At 55.1% G+C, this 18793-nt stretch overlaps 1 protein-coding gene across 1 annotated transcript in view; it reads left to right on the top strand.

Moving 5' to 3' along the window:
* The window catches only part of LOC144611451 (synaptotagmin-1-like), a 62579-nt gene that overhangs the window by 26380 nt on the left and 17406 nt on the right, over positions 1-18793 (top strand). The window contains exons 2-3 of the mRNA XM_078430555.1: positions 12116-12303; positions 16630-16811. Coding sequence (XP_078286681.1) covers positions 12171-12303; positions 16630-16811 — 315 coding nt within the window. The 5' untranslated portion in view covers positions 12116-12170. The remainder of the gene's footprint in view (positions 1-12115; positions 12304-16629; positions 16812-18793) is intronic.

Genomic DNA, 18793 nt, shown 5'->3' with positions numbered 1-18793 from the left:
GGCAATCCGTCTTAGTGCTTCCCATTGTGTTCTCGGAGTGAGTTGTTCCCAGCTGTTTCCAGCTGTTCCCAGTGAGCTATTCCCAGCTGTTTCCAGTTGTTCCCAGCTGTTTCCAGGTGTTCCCAGCTTTTTCCAGTGAGTTGTTTCCCAGTGAGCTGTTTCCAGATTATCTGCTGTTTCCAGCTGTTTCCAGGTCTTCCCAGTTGTTTCCAGCTGTTCCAGCTGTACCAGTGAGTTGTTGTTGGGGCTGGGGAGGGGAGGATTGGAGGTGATGTAGGCCTCTGGATGTGGTGTCAGGGTTACGGCCAGGTCATGCATCTGATTATAACAGTGAAGGGCTCGTCCCCAGTGTGTGTTTGTGTTTATTCAGTGCGGTGTGTGTGACAGGTCCAGTCAGGTGTGGTCAGTGTGCCACCCCTCTCATGGTGGACCTCTGCCCAGTCCCTCACCAGTCACCAGGGGCCCAAGGTGGTGCCATCACTTCTCCAATGAGATTGCCTTCCTACAGAAGTTCACCTGATATTTTAATTCTTTGACTTTTACGTGGACACTTTGTCTTTGCCACATTATCACCCTCCATTCCTTCCTGTCTCATCTGACCTCCCGTCCTCTCTCCACTTCTATCTTTTTCCTTCGCTCCATTTCTCCACCTTTCCCCCTCTCTACCTTCATCTGATCTCTCTCCCTTCTCCCCATTATTCCCCCCTTGCCCCTGGCTTATCCCTCTCTCGTCCTGTTGCCGTGTTTACCTTTCTGATTGAAGCCCCGTCCCCCGGGGATGGACACCGACCCCTTTGATGATGTTGTGTGTGTCTGAACCGCGGCCTCAACGCCAGTGCACAAAGAACCATGGGACACCTGTTGCTAGGCTACTCCCACTCCTTGTTTTTGATGATGCATTGCAAACGGCTCAGGAATCGATTTGATTAAATGTCGATGAGTTAACCCTTGTGAAGCCGATGCTGGCTGGAGGCTGATCAGAGTAATGTTGGTGACCTCACCTGGGCCACCATTCCTTCACCACTGTGGATCAGAGAGCATTATAGACAATAGACAATAGGTGCAGGAGGAGGCCATTCGGCCCTTCGAGCCAGCACCACCATTCAATGTGATCATGGCTGATCATTCTCAATCAGTACCCCGTTCCTGCTTTCTCCCCATACCCCCTGACTCCGCTATCCTTAAGAGCTCTATCTAGCTCTCTCTTGAAAGCATTCAGAGAATTGGCCTCCATTGCCTTCTGAGGCAGAGAATTCCACAGATTCACAACTCTCTGACTGAAAAAGTTTTTCCTCATCTCAGTTCTAAATGGCTTACCCCTTATTCTTAAACTGTGGCCCCTTGTTCTGGACTCCCACAACATTGGGAACATGTTTCTTGCCTCTAACGTGTCCAACCCCTTAATAATCTAAAACGTTTCGATAAGATCTCCTCTCATCCTTCTAAATTCCAGTGTATACAAGCCTAGTCGCTCCAGTCTTTCAACATATGACAGTCCCGCCATTCCGGAAATTAACCTAGTAAACCTACGCTGCACGCCCTCAACAGCAAGAATATCCTTGAATGTGGAGAGGGTGGGGTCGGATGGTCCTGCATTTTGCCCACTGTGGACTGTGGCTTTACTCAGCTCCCACTCTGAGATTGCTTGCCCCCATCTCACCCCTGGGGAAATGAAGGCGCAGGCACTTATCATGGGACACAAAATGCTGGAGGAACTCAGCGGGCCAGGCAGCATCTCTGGAGACAAGGGTCTCAACCCAAAACCCCACCCATTCCTTCTCTCCAGAGATGCTGCCTGACCCGCCGAGTTCCTCCAGCATTTTGTGTCTACCTTCAGTGTAAACCAGCATCTACAGTTCCTCCTACACTAATGATGGGAAATAGTTCAACTGATCCTGGTGGGATCTTGCTGTGCGCTCACTTGCCTCCATTTCACTTGGAGAGTAATTTATTTCTGACAACTTGAGAGAGCAGGAATCGTGATTTTTTTTTCCAACTGACACCAAAGTCCAGCAGTCAATGAGAAATAAGAGACAGAGTGTAACTGTGAAAGCACCTGGCTTACGGGAGATTGGCAGAGAGGGTGTTGGGAGAGAGCTGGTGAGGAGTGGAGTACATGCACATGGATGTGCAGGGAATGGCGGGATGTGGATCATGTGTGGGCAGAGGCTAGCATGTTGGGCTTGGACATTGTGGGCCAAAGGGCTGTCCCTGTGCTCAATGTTCGATGGTCTAAGATTGCACCTTGCTTCAACTGAGGAGCATTGGAGGAGCAGCACCTCATATTTCGCCTGGGCAGTTTGCAGCCCGGTGGTATGAACGTCGACTTCTCCAACTTCAGATAGCTCCTCTGTCCCTCCCTTCCCCTCCTCCTTCCCAGATCTCCCTCTATCTTCCTGTCTCCACCTATATCCTTCCTTTGTCCCACCCCCGACATCAGTCTGAAGAAGGGTCTCGACCCGAAACGTCACCCATTCCTTCTCTCCCGAGATGCTGCCTGACCTGCTGAGTTACTCCAGCATTTTGTGAATAAATCGATTTGTACCAGCATCTGCAGTTATTTTCTTATATTCAACTGAGGCAGTACAGTTTCAGTTCAGTTTATTGTCACGTGTGCCGAGGTACAGTGAAAAGCTTTTGTTGCGTGCTAACCAGTCTGTGGAAAGACAATACACGATTACAATCGAGCCATTCACAGTGTACAGATACATGATAAGGGAATAACATTTAGTGCAAGGTAAAGCCAGCAAAGTTCAATCAAAGATAGTCCGAGGTCACAGTGAGGTAGACAGTTGTTCTGGAGTTCAATGGTTGGAGCAATTTCCACTTGTCTTTCATTGCTGGAACATTACATTTAATTGTGTGGGAGGGAAGCAGAGGTCAGAGAGGCCAGCAGAGAGCCACTGGCACAGTTGTTGGGCTGAGCAGGAGGATTGCAGTGGGGAGACTGGGCTTGTACTCCAGGTTGGGGTCAGTGTGAGGAGATTGATGGAGGTGGGCAGCATTGTGACCGGTTTCAATAGAGAAGGACGGGATGGTGTTACTACTGACGCACGCTGAAGTATGGGAAACAGATTTGAAGACAGACACAAAATGCTGGAGCAACTCAGCGGGTCAGGCAGCATCTGTGGAGAACATGGATAGGTGACGTTTCACAGAGTGCTGGAGTAACTCAGCGGGTCAGGCAGCATCTGTGGAGAACATGGATAGGTGACGTTGCGGGTCGAGACCCTTCTTCAGACAGAGTCAGGCTATTGTTATCCTTGTTACATATTTCTTCTGCTCCACTGCAAAATCTCCTCGAGGTATGCCGACTTTGAAGCAGTTCTCCCCCTCCTTCCTGAACAGATTTGAAGTGGTGGACAAAGCTGTGGCAAAGTATTTAATGCAGAGACGACACAATGAGTTTGAGTTTATTGTCACTTGTATCGAGGTGGAGTGATAAGCTTTTGTTGCTGTTATTCTATGTTAATAACCAATATTAGACATTGGCAGTACATGTGTTGGGAACATGAACTACCAGAGCTTACAGAAAAGAACACGCTCTGGAGGGAAGATTATTTGCAGAAAAAGTATTGAGGAATGCGCTCCACAAAGAGCTAGTATATCACTAGATGGGGCGAATGCCAGTCCCTGCACAGTAATGATTGCCAGTCGATAAGATCCTTTGCTTGGATTCTCCTCCCCTTGTAGGTGTGCTGTTTCTGTTCTGTAGTCTCATTAAAAACCTCTCTGTCATTCCCTGTTTTCCGTTGTGAAACTACTACGATCTCCACCTGGTGCAGAGAAAGGCCGTGGGATATCGCACAGCCGCCCAGCACGGAAACGTTTACCTCCCTCCCACGCCACCTCACACAGCGGAAAAACTCAGCCGCAAGATTCATCCCTCAGGGTGGCACCGAGCCGTGCCCCATGGGTGCAATAACCCCGAGTAGTGCCCCGTGGGTACAGTAACCCTGAGCAGCATTACAGCATGGGGAGATCTGCACTCGCAGTTCCTCCAACACCACCCTCCCTCCCTCCCCCTCTCCCTCCCTCCCTCCCTCAACACCACCCTCCCTCCCTCCCCCTCTCCCTCCCTCCCTCCCTCAACACCACCCTCCCTCCCTCCCTCCCCCTCTCCTCCCACCTGCCCTCTCCTCCCTCAACACAATACAATACAATATATCTTTATTGTCATTGTACAGGGGTACAACGAGATTGGGAATGCGCCTCCCACCCTCCCTCCCTCCCTCCCTCCCCTCCCTCCCTCAACACCACCCTCCCTCCCTCCCCCAACATCACCCTCCCTCCCTCCCATCTACCCTCTCCTCCCTCAACATCACCCTCCCTCCCACCTGCCCTCTCCCTCTCCTCCCTCAACATCTCCCTCCCCCTCTCCCCCCTCAACACCACCCTCCCTCCCTCCTGCCCTCCCCCCTCCTCCACTTCCTGCTGATGGTGTTACTGTGTACATGATCTGTGCTAGTCGGCTGTCCAGTAGAGAGGTGACAGGCAGTGCCGTTAGCCTGGTGCACTGGACTGCCGTTCTTTGCCACTGTACATAGCTGCAGGACTGTCCACTCTTTGCCGCTGTGTACAGCTGCAGGACTGTCCACTTTGCCACTGTACATAGCTGCAGGACTGTCCACTCTTTGCCGCTGTGTACAGCTGCAGGACTGTCCACTTTGCCACTGTACATAGCTGCAGGACTGACCCTCTTTGCCACTGTGTACAGCTGCACATGTTGCAGCTTCTCCTGTCCCCCTGCACCAGAGTGGAAACATGTTTTGGAACTTAGCCGTGCCGTTTGTCAGTGTTGTGCTTGAGTCCCAGTCTGTCAGCTTGGCACTCCGCCAGCCTCAGTTCCAAGGGGCATGGCACGGCACGGTTAGGGACAGGTGCTACATGACATCTCAGTCAGTGCACAGTGATGCAGGTGGAGTCAATGCCCGCCAGCTCCAGAGACCCCGGTTCCATCCTGACCTCCGGTGCTGTCTGTGTGGAGTTTGCACCTTCTCCCTCCACCTGTCACCCTGCTGCCCGAGGCCTTTCATCCTCTCCTCCCTCACTTCAGTGGCCTCTTAAAATCTAACTCTGCCGTAAAGCTTTTACTTCTAATATGACGGTCCAAGTTTGATAGCATCCTTGGCACTTTACCCTGGTCTTTGCCCTACACTTGTTGCTGTGCACTATAGGTGTACACACTCCATGTAGCAGTGTACAGACTATTGTACAGACTTGGAACTGCAGGGCTGATTTTAAAAAAAACACACAACGTGCTGGAGTCAGGCAGCGTCTCTGGAAAGCATGGATAGGTGACATTTTGGGTGGGAATGTTTCGAGTCCGAAGAAGGGTCCCGACTCGAAACGTCACCTATGCACGTTCTACACAGATGCTGCCTGACCCGCTGAGTTACTCCAGCACTCTGTGAAACGTCACCTATCCATGTTCCCCAGAGATGCTGCCTCCTGGAGCTAAAGGACTCACATCGCCATCAGCCCCGGCCTTTCCCTACCTCCAGTGCCCTCCCCTCTACTTTCAGTCTGAGGAAGGGTCCTGACCTGAAACGTCACCCATCTACAGATGCTGCCTGACCCGCTGAGTTACTCCAGCACTCTGAAACGTCACGTATCCATGTTCTCCACAGACCCTTCCACCTCCAGCCATTGGTTGCTGCTCCAGGCTCTTGTGTCCAGGGTCTCTCCTCTCCCATTGTCCAGTTCTGCCAGCATGGAGCACAGTTTATTGTAACTGGCAACAAGATCGACCTCAGGAAACCATTGGCCGAGCTGAGGTGAAGCAGCACCTTCACCACGCACACCTCCAGATTAACGCACAGGTTCTTCCCAGCTGTTCACAAGTTATAGGTGTAGAATAAGGCCATTCGGCCCATCGAGTCCACTCCGCCATTCAATCACGGCTGATCTCTGCCTCCTAATCCCATTTTCCTGCCTTCTCCCCAGAACCCTTGACACCCGTTCTAATCAAGAATTTGTCTATCTCTGCCTTAAAAATATCCACTGATTTGGCCTCTGTGACAATGAGTTCCACAGATTCACCACCTCTGACTAAAGAAGTTCCTCCTCACCTCCCTTCTAAAGGAGCGCCTTTTATTTCTGATGTTATCAGGCACCTGAACCATCCTACCACACCCAGAGAGCAGTGCTGAACTACTATCTACCTCATTGGTGACCCTCGGACTATCCTTGATGGGACTTTGCTGGCTCTACCTTGCACTAAACGTTATTCCCTTATCATGTATCTGTACACTGTGCACGGCTCAATTGTAATCATGTATTGTCTTTCCGCTGACTGGTTAGCACGCAACAAGAAAGCTTTTCACTGTACCTCGGTACACGTGTCAATAAACTAAACTGAACTGAACTGAACTACCTCCCCTGCCTGTACAAGCTCCTTTCAGCTGACTTCTCCTGAACAAAGTGCGTTATTGGGTCCAGTTTTGTGTCCGTATATATGACCTTTCCTCGAGTCCCCAGCACCAGAGTGTGCCATTTATCCGTCTGCTCTTTAATTTGTGAGCGTGTCCAACGCAACTCTTGCAGGACGATGCAGCGGCAGATTGCATGTCCGCAGTTTAATATTGCGTGTCATCTCTTATTAGTCAGAGAGACAAGCATGTCATCAGCTGTGGCTGCCGCCCTGCCCAGCGCCCACACACCTTCCCATCCAGCGAGCAGCGATGGAGAACTGCAAACAATCAATCACCCCACACACACACACACACACACACACACACACACACACACACACACATACCCCCCCCACACACCCCACACACACACACACCCATACACACACACACACCCACACACACACACACACACACACACACACACACACACACACACACACATACCCCCCCACACACCCCACACACACACACCCATACACACACACTCACACACACCCACACCCACACACTCTCTCACACACCCACACCCCCCCCCACACACATCCAGCCCTCTGCCACCTCTCCCCACCCTCCTCCAACACACACTCACACACACAAACACACACACACTCACACACACACACACACACTCACACTCTCTCACACACACACTCACACTCTCTCTCACACACACACACACACACACAGACACTCACAATTTTCCTAGTTACATCCTCAAAATATTCCAGAAGATTAGTCAAGCATGATTTCCCCTTCGTAAATCCATGCCGACTCGGAATGATCCTGTTACTGCTGTCCAAATGCTCAGCAATTTTGTCTTTTATAATTGTCTCCAGTATCTTCCCCACCACTGATGTCAGACTAACTGGTCTATAATTTCCCGTTTTCTCTCTCCCTCCTTTCTTAAAAAGTGGGATAACATTAACTACCCTCCAATCCACAGGAACTGATCCTGAATCTGTAGAACATTGGAAAATGATCACCAATGCATCCACGATTTCAAGAGCCACCTCCTTAAGTACTCTGGGATGCAGACCATCAGGCCCTGGGGATTTATCAGCCTTCAGTCCCATCAGTCTACCCAACACCATTTCCTGCCTAATGCGAATTACCTTCAGTTCCTCCGTCACCCTAGGATCTCTGGCCACTAGAACATCTGGGAGATTGCTTGTATCTTCCTTAGTGAAGACAGATCCAAAGTACCGGTTCAACTCGTCTGCCATTTCCTTGTTCCCCATAATAATTTCCACTGCTTCTGTCTTCAAGGGACCCACATTTGCCTTAACTATTTTTTTCCTCTTCACGTACCTAAAAAAGCTTTTACTATCCTCCTTTATATTATTGGCTAGCTTACCGTCGTACCTCATCTTTTCTCCCCTTATTGCTTTTTTAGTTATCTTCAGTTGCTCTTTAAAAGAGTCCCAATCCTCTGGCTTCCCGCGCTTCTTTGCTATGATATACTTCTCTTTTATTTTTATGCTGTCCTTGACTGCCCTTGTCAGCCATGGGTGCCTCTTACTCCCCTTAGAATCTTTCCTCCTCTTTGGGATGAATTGATCCTGCAACTTCTGCATTATTCCCAGGAATACCTGCCATTGCTGTTCCACCGTCTTCCCTGCTAGGGCATCCTTCCAGGCAACTCTGGCCAGCTCCTGCCTCATGCCTCTGTAATCTCCTTTGCTATACTGTAATACTGACACTTCCGATTTTCCCTTCTCCCTCTCAATTTGTAGAGTAAAACTTATCATATTGTGGTCACTGCCTCCTAATGGCTCTTTTACCTCGAGTCCCCTTATCAGATCAGGTTCATTACACAACACTAAATCCAGAATTGCCTTCTCCCTGGTAGGCTCCAGTACAAGCTGTTCTAAGAATCCATCTCAGAGGCACTCCGCAAACTCTCTTTCCTGGGGTCCATTACCAACCTGATTTTCCCAGTCTACCTGCATGTTGAAATCTCCCATAACCACCGTAGCATTACATTTGTGACATGCCAATTTTAGCTCTTGATTCAACTTGCACCCTATGTCGAGGTTTAGAGGGGAGGGGCGGTGTCGGTGTGTGTCCAGTTGGGCCGGTGGATGGCCGGTGTGGGAGCACAATGAGCAGCGTTGGGTGAAGCTTTCTCCTTCAGGATTTCCGTGACATTTACTGACTAACATCAGCGTGAGTCACCTCCTGTATAATTCATGCCGCTCTGCGATATATCCAGGGCTTATTAGAGAACAGAGCCATTTGTGCTCATCAACCAGGCTCCAGCTCACACCCAGTGTGCACGTGCCTTAGCTTTGCTGATGGAACGTCCACAGAGACACCTTTAGAGTAATGCAGTGGGTTATGGGGCTTGACACAGAGTGCTGGAGTAACTCAGCGGGTCAGGCAGCATCTGTGGAGAACATGGATAGGTGACGTTTCACAGAGTGCTGGAGTAACTCAGTGGGTCAGGCAGCATCTGTGGAGAACATGGATAGGTGACGTTTCACAGAGTGCTGGAGTAACTCAGTGGGTCAGGCAACATCTGTGGAGGGAAGGAACGGGTGACGTTTCGGGTCGGACCCAGGATTATGAGGCTTGTTTGGATTCTGTGGATTAGTGTGGCCCTCCCTCCTGTTGTGAGTGAGGCCAAGGACAGGAACATCCAACACTCCACAGGTGCACCTTGTGGTGGGCTCGGGCACGGGAGACAGCTTCACTGTGCTCACTGGTCACCTTCGGTTGGATTGTTTAGTTTAGTTTAGTTTAGAGATACAGCACTGAAACAGGCCCTTCAGCCCACCGAGTCCGCACCGACCAGCGATCCCCGCACACTAACACTATCCTGCACACACAAGGGACAATTTACATTTATACCAAACCAATTAACCTACAAACCTGCACGTCTTTGGAGTCTGGGAGGAAACTGAGGATCTCGGAGAAAAGCCACGCAGGTCACGGTGAGAACGTACAAACTCCATACAGACAGCACCCGTGGTCAGGATCGAACCCGGGATTGCTGCTGAACAGACAGTGAAAACAGAATGGAATTTAAAGTGTGTAGGATGGAACTGCAGATGCTGGTTTACACCAAAGATAGACACAAAATGCAGGAGTAACAGAGGGTCAGGCAGCATCTGTAGAGAAAAAGGGGTGACGCTTCGTGCAGAACTCTTCTTTGGACTGTTTCAAATTCTTCAGAATTTAAAGAATAATTTAAAAGTTATTAGTTCATAACAATTAATATTGGCTGTGAACCTTTTACTGTGCCCATTACCCTGCAATAACTACAGTGCTACTCTGGGTTTGATTGTCACAGCTCTGAGATAATATTGAAAATTACCCCCCCTGTTCCCCCACTACTCTCCTCCCTCCAGCTTCACAATCCACAGCTCTTCAATCCTGTCCCACATCTGCTTTATCCAACAATCTGCCTATCACACCCCCCACCCCCACTCGCCTGTGTCCACCTATTACCTACCACACTTTATCCTGCCTCTTCTAGCTTTCTACCCCCCCAGTCAGACTGAAGAAGGGACTCGACCAGAAACGTCACCTATCCATGTTCTCCACAGATGCTGCCTGACCTGCTGAGTTACTCCAGCACAGCACTCTGTGAAACGTCACCTATCCATGTTCTCCACAGATGCTGCCTGACCCTCTGAGTTACTCCAGCACTCTGTTTTTTTGAGTGCTGTGCCAATGTTCATGAGAGCAATGGATGTTGGGAAGAAGCCCAATTTAGTTTAGCTTAGTTGAGTTGAGTTGAGTTTAGCGATGCTGTTCCTGGACCTGGTGGGTCGCTGACCCAGGGTCGGTGTGGGCAGGTGTGTGTCCCTGGACCTGGTACATCACTGACCCAGGGTCGGTGTGGGGCAGGTGTGTGTCCCTGGACCTGGTGGGTCGCTGACCCAGGGTCGGTGTGGGGCAGGTGTGTGTCCCTGGACCTGGTGGGTCGCTGACCCAGGGTCGGTGTGGGGCAGGTGTGTCCCTGGACCTGGTACATCGCTGGCCCAGGGTCAGTGTGGGGCAGGTGTGTCCCTGGACCTGGTGGGTCGCTGACCCAGGGTCGGTGTGGGGCAGGTGTGTTCCCTGGACCTGGTGGGTCGCTGACCCAGGGTCGGTGTGGGGCAGGTGTGTGTCCCTCCCCATGGTGATGCCTCCCCGGATACACATCCCATGCCAGATGTGGCATTACCAGGGAACGGGTAACGAGCCGGTTACCATGGAGCCAGCTCAGCAGCTGACGAGCTCACAAAACACTTGTGTTTGAAATATAAATGTGAACGGAAAGGTTATTTCCTTTCCATTTCTCTTTGGCTCCCTCCTCCCCGGCCCCATGATCCCGGCTGAGGTGCATCGAGAAGCTCCAGGGATGGGGCCCTTGCCAAGGGGAGTCGTGGCTGGGGCCGGGAGGTTGCTGCGGGAGGGAGTGGTGAGTGAAGGCAGGAGGTGGGGGGGGGAGCAGAGTGACGTTAGGAGGGGCAGAGTGACGTTAGGAGGGGCAGAGTGATGTTAGGAGGTGGGGGGGGGAGCAGAGTGACGTTAGGAGGGGCAGAGTGATGTTAGGAGGTGGGGGGGGGGAGCAGAGTGACGTTAGGAGGGGCAGAGTGATGTTAGGAGGTGGGGGGGGAGCAGAGTGACGTTAGGAGGGGCAGAGTGATGTTAGGAGGTGGGGGGGAGCAGAGTGACGTTAGGAGGGGCAGAGTGATGTTAGGAGGTGGGGGGGGAGCAGAGTGACGTTAGGAGGGGCAGAGTGATGTTAGGAGGTGGGGGGGGAGAGCAGAGTGATGTTAGGAGATTGGGGGGGGGAGCAGAGTGATGTTAGGAGGGGCAGAGTGACGGCAGGAGGTGGGGGGGGGAGAGCAGAGTGATGTTAGGAGGTGGGGGGGGGGGGGGAGCAGAGTGACGGCAGGAGGTGGGGGGGAGGGCAGGGGACTGGAGCTCTGTCTCTGAGGACAACTCCCAGTGGTGACACCAGAGCACAATAACACTCACACTAAATGTCAGTCCCAGACACACAGACTGGGCCAAAGACATCGAATGTTTCTCAAAACTGCAGCTCACAGCTGTGGCATCATCCCTCGTTCTCCAGGAAGGGAATAGATTGGTTCTAAATCTAACCAAGGCACCAGACCACGAGAAAACAGGAGTGACCAGGCCACTCGGCCTTGCCCCATTCATTGTGTTCATGACTGATCTGTCATAGGGTTCTACAGCACGGTAACAGGCCCTTCGGCCCAACTCCTCAATGCTGACTAACATACCTTCTTGAGCTAGTCCTGCTTGCCCACCTTAATCCATATCCTCTCAAACGTCTTGATCCGTACGGGTGTCAGGGATCATGGGGAGAAGGCAGAATAGGAGGGAGAGATAGACCAGCCATGATTGAATGGCGGAGTAGACTTGATGGGCCGAATGGCCTAATTCTGCTCCGATCACTTATGACCGACCAGTCCAAATGTCTTCTAAATCTTGTCATTGTACCCGCCACCATTACTTCCTCTGGCAACTTGTTCCATAAACCCAACACTCCCTCGGTAATAAAACCCTGCCCCTCAGCTTCTGTTAAATCTTTTCTCTCTCATCTCAACCCGGCACTGGATTAGCCGCCAGTCTGGCGCCCGGCGGCAGCAGCTTTGTGGTAATGTTTCTCTGCGGCGTTGTTCTTGTTGATGTGAGGGAGGGCTGTGATGTTCGGCTGAAGTCTGTTTGTTTCCCCGCAGTTACTGATCAGCATTTGTTGGGACCACCGTTTGGCGGCTGGACCGAGCCTTCACCATGAACGCAGCGCGTCGGGAAGTGACCAGTCCGGAGCGGGAGGCCGGACACAACGCCACCGACACCCCCAGCAGGCAGGACGTGTTCTCACACATGAAGGACAAGTTCATGAACCAGCTTAGCAAAATCCCCAGTACGTGCTGCACGAACCTCGCATCACCACGGGCTGGGCAACGGCATGCCCCACACATTCACCGCATCACCACGGGCTGGGCAACGGCATGCCCCACACATTCACCGCATCACCACGGGCTGGGCAACGGCATGCCCCACACATTCACCGCATCACCACGGGCTGGGCAACGGCATGCCCCACACATTCACCGCATCACCACGGGCTGGGCAACGGCATGCCCCACACATTCACCGCATCACCACGGGCCGGGCAACGGCAAGCCCCACACATTCACCACATCACCAAGGGCTGGGCAATGGCAAGCTCCGGGCATTCACTGCATCACCGTGGGCCGGGCAACGGCAAGCCCCACACATTCACCACATCACCATGGGTCAGGCAACGGCAAGCCCCACACATTCACCACATCACCAAGGGCCGGGCAATGGCAAGCCCCACCATTCACCGCATCACCACGGGCCGGGCAACAGCAAGCCCCACACATTCACCACATCACCAAGGGCTGGGCAATGGCAAGCCCCACACATTCACCACATCACCAAGGGCCGGGCAACGGCAAGCCCCACCATTCACCGCATCACTGCGCTGACCAGAGTACGAACACGCTACACACCTGATCCACTACAGCTTGGTCTAATATACACACACGTTTGCCCCACCACACACATGACCCACCACACGCCTGCTCCACCACACGGATGCTCCACCACTCAGTCAGGTGCGGCCTGGGCTGGATTGGTCCCGGTCCACATTCCACCAAATCATAACCTTTAACCCCAGGATTATGAGGAATCTGTGTAACTCTTTAAACATTTCAGACACCAGCTCCACCATCCCCACCCCATCCCCCAACATTCCCCATCCCGCCCCCATCACCCCCAACATCCCCCATCCCGCCCCCATCACCCCCAACATCCCCCATCCCGCCCCCATCCCCCCTACCCCCCAACATCCCCCATCCCGCCCCCATCACCCCCATCCCCCCCAACATCCCCATCCCCCCAACATCCCCCATCCCCCAACATTCCCCACCCCGCCCCCATCACCCCCACCCCCCAACATTCCCCATCCCGCCCCCATCACCCCCACCCCCCAACATTCCCCATCCCGCCCCCATCACCCCCACCCCCCAACATTCCCCATCCCGCCCCCATCACCCCCACCCCCCAACATTCCCCATCCCGCCCCCATCACCCCCACCCCCCAACATTCCCCATCCCGCCCCCATCACCCCCACCCCCCAACATTCCCCATCCCGCCCCCATCACCCAACATTCCCCATCCCGCCCCCAACCCCCCAACATCCCCCATCCCACCCCCATCACCCCCACCCCCCAACATTCCCCATCCCGCCCCCATCACCCAACATTCCCCATCCCGCCCCCATCACCCAACATTCCCCATCCCGCCCCCATCACCCCCACCCCCCAACATTCCCCATCCCGCCCCCATCACCCAACATTCCCCATCCCGCCCCCAACCCCCCCAACATCCCCCATCCCACCCCCATCAGCCCCCAACATCACACTGCTGAATGGAGCAAAGCGGAGGTGAGTGGAGTGAAGGGGGTGAGATGTATCAGTGAGACAGTGAAGGGTGTGCAGCATCTCTGGGGTGAGGTGTGAGGCGCAGAGCCTGCGAGAGGTCTCTGTGTTGGAGCAAGTCCACTCTCGACATCCACTGACGCTGCCACTGATATCACACGTCTGCTGGTTTGATCAGCCATTGCTGGTTCTGTTTGTGCACTGGTTCATATTTGACCGCTATCTGTTGAACTTTGAGATATTTAACCTAAATGGCCCGAACATCTTTATAGATTTTATGGGATAAACTTTACAAACAAGGGCAGCAAAGAGGCTTGTTTAATGGAACTGTAAATCAGACACAGACTTGGATCGACCTGCACCAGCTCATAATCTGGGCACCTGGAGCTGTAGAATATGGCCATTTGTGTTGTGTTGTTAGTTTATCTTTGTTTCTGCATCCTCCTCCATTTCTCACGCTTTATTTTTCTTTCCCTTTTAGTGCATGCACGGAAATGTAAGTAGATCATGGGAAGTGAGTGTCAGGGTCTTTGTTGTTGAATGCTCAATGTGATTGGGAGCCCTGCGCCTCGCTACCTCAGTGATGTGAAGCCACAGGGCCAAGTCCAGCCATGAGAGCCCTGCGCCTCGCTACCTCAGTGATGTGAAGCCACAGGGCCAAGTCCAGCCATGAGAGCCCTGCTCCTCCCTACCTCAGTGATGTGAAGCCACAGAGCCAAGTCCAGCCATGAGAGCCCTGCTCCTCCCTACCTCAGTGATGTGAAGCCACAGAGCCGGGCCCAGCCATGAGAGCACTGCTCCTCCCTACCTCAGTGATGTGAAGCCACAGAGCCGGGCCCAGCCATGAGAGCCCTGCTCCTCCCTACCTCAGTGATGTGAAGCCACAGAGCCGGGCCCAGCCATGAGAGCACTGCTCCTCCCTACCTCAGTGATGTGAAGCCACAGGGCCGGGCCCAGCCATGAGAGCCCTGCGCCTCGCTACCTCAGTGATGTGAAGCCACAGGGCCGGGCCCAGCCATGAGAGCCCTGCGCCTCGCTACCTCAGTGATGTGAAGCCACAGAGCCGGGCCCAGCCATGAGAGCCCTGCTCCTCCCTACCTCAGTGATGTGAAGCCACAGGGCCGAGTCCAGCCATGAGAGCCCTGCTCCTCCCTACCTCAGTGATGTGAAGCCACAGGGCCGGGCCCAGCCATGAGAGCCCTGCCCCTCGCTACCTCAGTGATGTGAAGCCACAGGGCCGAGTCCAGCCATGAGAGCCCTGCGCCTCGCTACCTCAGTGATGTGAAGCCACAGGGCCGAGTCCAGCCATGAGAGCCCTGCGCCTCGCTACCTCAGTGATGTGAAGCCACAGGGCCGGGCCCAGCCACGTGTAATGCTGATGCAGCAACACACATCTGACTCCAGACTGGCAATTAGATTCAAGTCCTTAACTAAAACTCTAAAAGCCACAGTCAGTAAAGGTGAGCAGCCACAGGCGGGCACGGTGGTGCAGCGGGTAGAGCTGCTGCCTCACAGCGCCACAGACCTGGGTTCCATCCTGACTACAGCTGCTGTCTGTACGGAGTTTGTACGTTCTCCCCGTGTGGGTTTCCTCCCACACTCCAAAGACGTACAGGTTTGTAGGTTAATTGGCTTTGTTTAACTGTAAAATTGTCCCTAGTGTGTGTAGGATAGTGTTAGTGTGCGGGGATCGCTGGTCGGTGCGGACTCGGTGGGCCAAAGTGCATTGGTTCATTGCGGGCTGCATTGGTTCACTGTAGGTTGCATTGGTTCACTGTAGGTTGCATTGGTTCACTGTAGGTTGCATTGGTTCACTGTAGGTTGCGTTATGTTGCTACAGATGCATTGGTTCACTGTGGGTTGCGTTGGGTCACTGTGGGTTGCGTTGGTTCACTGTAGGTTGCGTTATGTTGCTGCAGATGTGTTGGTTCACTGCAGATGCGTTGGTTCACTGTGGGTTGCGTTGGTTCACTGCAGATGCGTTGGTTCACTGCGGGTTGCGTTGGGTCGCTGCGGGTTGCGTTGGGTCGCTGCGGGTTGGTTGCGTTGGTTCACTGCAGATGCGTTGGTTCACTGCGGGTTGCGTTGGGTCACTGCGGGTTGGTTGCGTTGGGTCACTGCGGGTTGCGTTGGGTCACTGCGGGTTGGTTGCGTTGGGTCACTGCAGGTTGCGTTGGGTCACTGCAGGTTGCGTTGGGTCGCTGCGGGTTGGTTGCGTTGGGTCACTGCGGGTTGGTTGCGTTGGGTCACTGCGGGTTGGTTGCGTTGGGTCACTGCGGGTTGGTTGCGTTGGGTCACTGCGGGTTGGTTGCGTTGGGTCACTGCAGGTTGCGTTGGGTCACTGCAGGTTGCGTTGGGTCACTGCGGGTTGGTTGCGTTGGGTCACTGCGGGTTGCGTTGGGTCACTGCGGGTTGGTTGCGTTGGGTCACTGCGGGTTGCGTTGGGTCACTGCGGGTTGCGTTGGGTCACTGCAGGTTGCGTTGGGTCACTGCGGGTTGGTTGCGTTGGGTCACTGCGGGTTGGTTGCGTTGGGTCACTGCAGGTTGCGTTGGGTCGCTGCGGGTTGGTTGCGTTGGGTCACTGCGGGTTGCGTTGGGTCACTGCGGGTTGGTTGCGTTGGGTCACTGCGGGTTGGTTGCGTTGGGTCGCTGCGGGTTGGTTGCGTTGGGTCACTGCGGGTTGGTTGCGTTGGGTCACTGCGGGTTGGTTGCGTTGGGTCACTGCGGGTTGGTTGCGTTGGGGAGCGGTGTTGACTGTGGACCTGCTGTGTTCCTGCAGTCCCCCCCTGGGCCCTGGCCGCCATTATCATCGTGCTTTGCCTGCTGCTGCTCTGCTGCTGTTTCTGCATCGGCAAGAAGTGCTGCGCCAAGAAGAAGAAGCAGAAGAAGGTGAAGGACAAGGGCAAAGCACAGATCAACATGAAGGAGGTGAAGGAGATGGGCAAGAGCTCGGTCAGCAAGGTGCGTGTCAGGCAGTCCCTCTCACGGCCGCTCAAGGCATTCACAACATGGCACTGCGACTGGGGGGCGTGAGTTACAGGGTGGGACGGGACAGTGAGGGGGGGGGTGGGACAGTGTGGGGGGGGTGGGACAGTGAGGGGAGGACGGGACAGTGTAGGGGGGACGGGACAGTGAGGGGGGGGGTGGGACAGTGAGGGGGGGACGGGACAGTGAGGGGGTGAGGGTGGGACGGGACAGTGAGGGGGGGACGGGACAGTGAGGGGGGGACGGGACAGTGTAGGGGGGGACGGGACAGTGAGGGGGGGGTGGGACAGTGAGGGGGTGAGGGTGGGACGGGACAGTGAGGGGGTGAGGGTGGGACGGGACAGTGAGGGGGGGGTGGGACAGTGAGGGGGGGGTGGGACAGTGAGGGGGTGACGGGACGGTGACGGGACAGTGAGGGGGGGTGGGACAGTGAGGGGGTGACGGGACAGTGAGGGGGTGACGGGACAGTGAGGGTGGGACGGGACAGTGAGGGGGTGAGGGTGGGACGGGACGGTGACGGGACAGTGAGGGGGTGAGGGTGGGACGGGACGGTGACGGGACAGTGAGGGGGGGGTGGGACAGTGAGGGGGTGACGGGACAGTGAGGGGGGATGGGACAGTGAGGGGGTGACGGGACAGTGAGGGGGGGTGGGACAGTGAGGGGGTGACGGGACAGTGAGGGGGGATGGGACATTGAGGGGGTGACGGGACAGTGAGGGGGGCGTGGGACAGTGAAGGGGTGACGGGACAGTGAGGGGGGGTGGGACAGTGAGGGGGTGACGGGACAGTGAGGGGGGACGGGACAGTGAGGGGGGACGGGACAGTGAGGGGGGGGTGGGACAGTGAGGGGGGGTGGGACAGTGAGGGGGGGGTGGGACAGTGAGGGGGGGACGGGACAGTGAGGGGGGGGTGGGACAGTGAGGGGGGGGTGGGACAGTGAGGGGGGGACGGGACAGTGAGGGGGGGGTGGGACAGTGAGGGGGGGGTGGGACAGTGAGGGGGGGTGGGACAGTGAGGGGGGGGTGGGACAGTGAGGGGGTGACGGGACAGTGAGGGGGGGTGGGACAGTGAGGGGGGGGTGGGACAGTGAGGGGGGGGTGGGATAGTGAGGGGGGTGGGACAGTGAGGGGGGGTGGGACAGTGAGGGGGGGGTGGGACAGTGAGGGGGGTGGGACAGTGAGGGGGGGACGGGACAGTGAGGGTGGGACGGGACTGAGGGGGGGGTGGGACAGTGAGGGGGGGTGGGACAGTGAGGGGGGGTTGGGACAGTGAGGGGGGGATGGGACAGTGAGGGGGGTGGGGGTGAGGGTGAGGGTGGGACGGGACAGTGAGGGGGTGAGGGTGGGACGGGACAGTGAGGGGGGGGGGTGGGACGGGACAGTGAGGGTGGGACGGGACAGTGAGGGGGTGAGGGTGGGACGGGACAGTGAGGGTGGGACGGGACAGTGAGGGGGTGAGGGTGGGACGGGACAGTGAGGGTGGGACGGGACAGTGAGGGGGTGAGGGTGGGACGGGACAGTGAGGGTGGGACGGAACAGTGAGGGTGGGACGGGACAGTGAGGGGGTGAGGGTGGGACGGGACAGTGAGGGGGGGGGGTGGGACGGGACAGTGCGGGTGGGACGGGACAGTGAGGGTGGGACGGGACAGTGAGGGGGGCTGAGGGGAACTTGCGCTGGTGCAGGGATGGGTAACGCTGAAAGGGATTTGGGCCAAACGCAGGCAAGTGGGACGTTTAGATGGGGCCCTGGTCAGCATGGCCAAGTTGGGCTGAAGGGCCTGTGTCTGTGCTGTGTGCCTCTATCACTGCATCTTTCAATATGATCAAAGTGTTGGTGGAACTCAGCAGGTCAGGCAGCATCTGAGGAGGGAATGGACTGGTGCCATTTTGGGTTGGGACCCTTCTTCAGACTGATTGGAGCAGGGGAGAGAAAGGTGGGAATGAGAGGTGGGGGCTGGAC

Source organism: Rhinoraja longicauda, chromosome 40, assembly GCF_053455715.1.
Source record: "Rhinoraja longicauda isolate Sanriku21f chromosome 40, sRhiLon1.1, whole genome shotgun sequence".
NCBI classification, from domain to species: Eukaryota; Metazoa; Chordata; class Chondrichthyes; order Rajiformes; family Arhynchobatidae; genus Rhinoraja; species Rhinoraja longicauda.
This window is presented reverse-complemented; position numbering and strand designations above follow the sequence as displayed.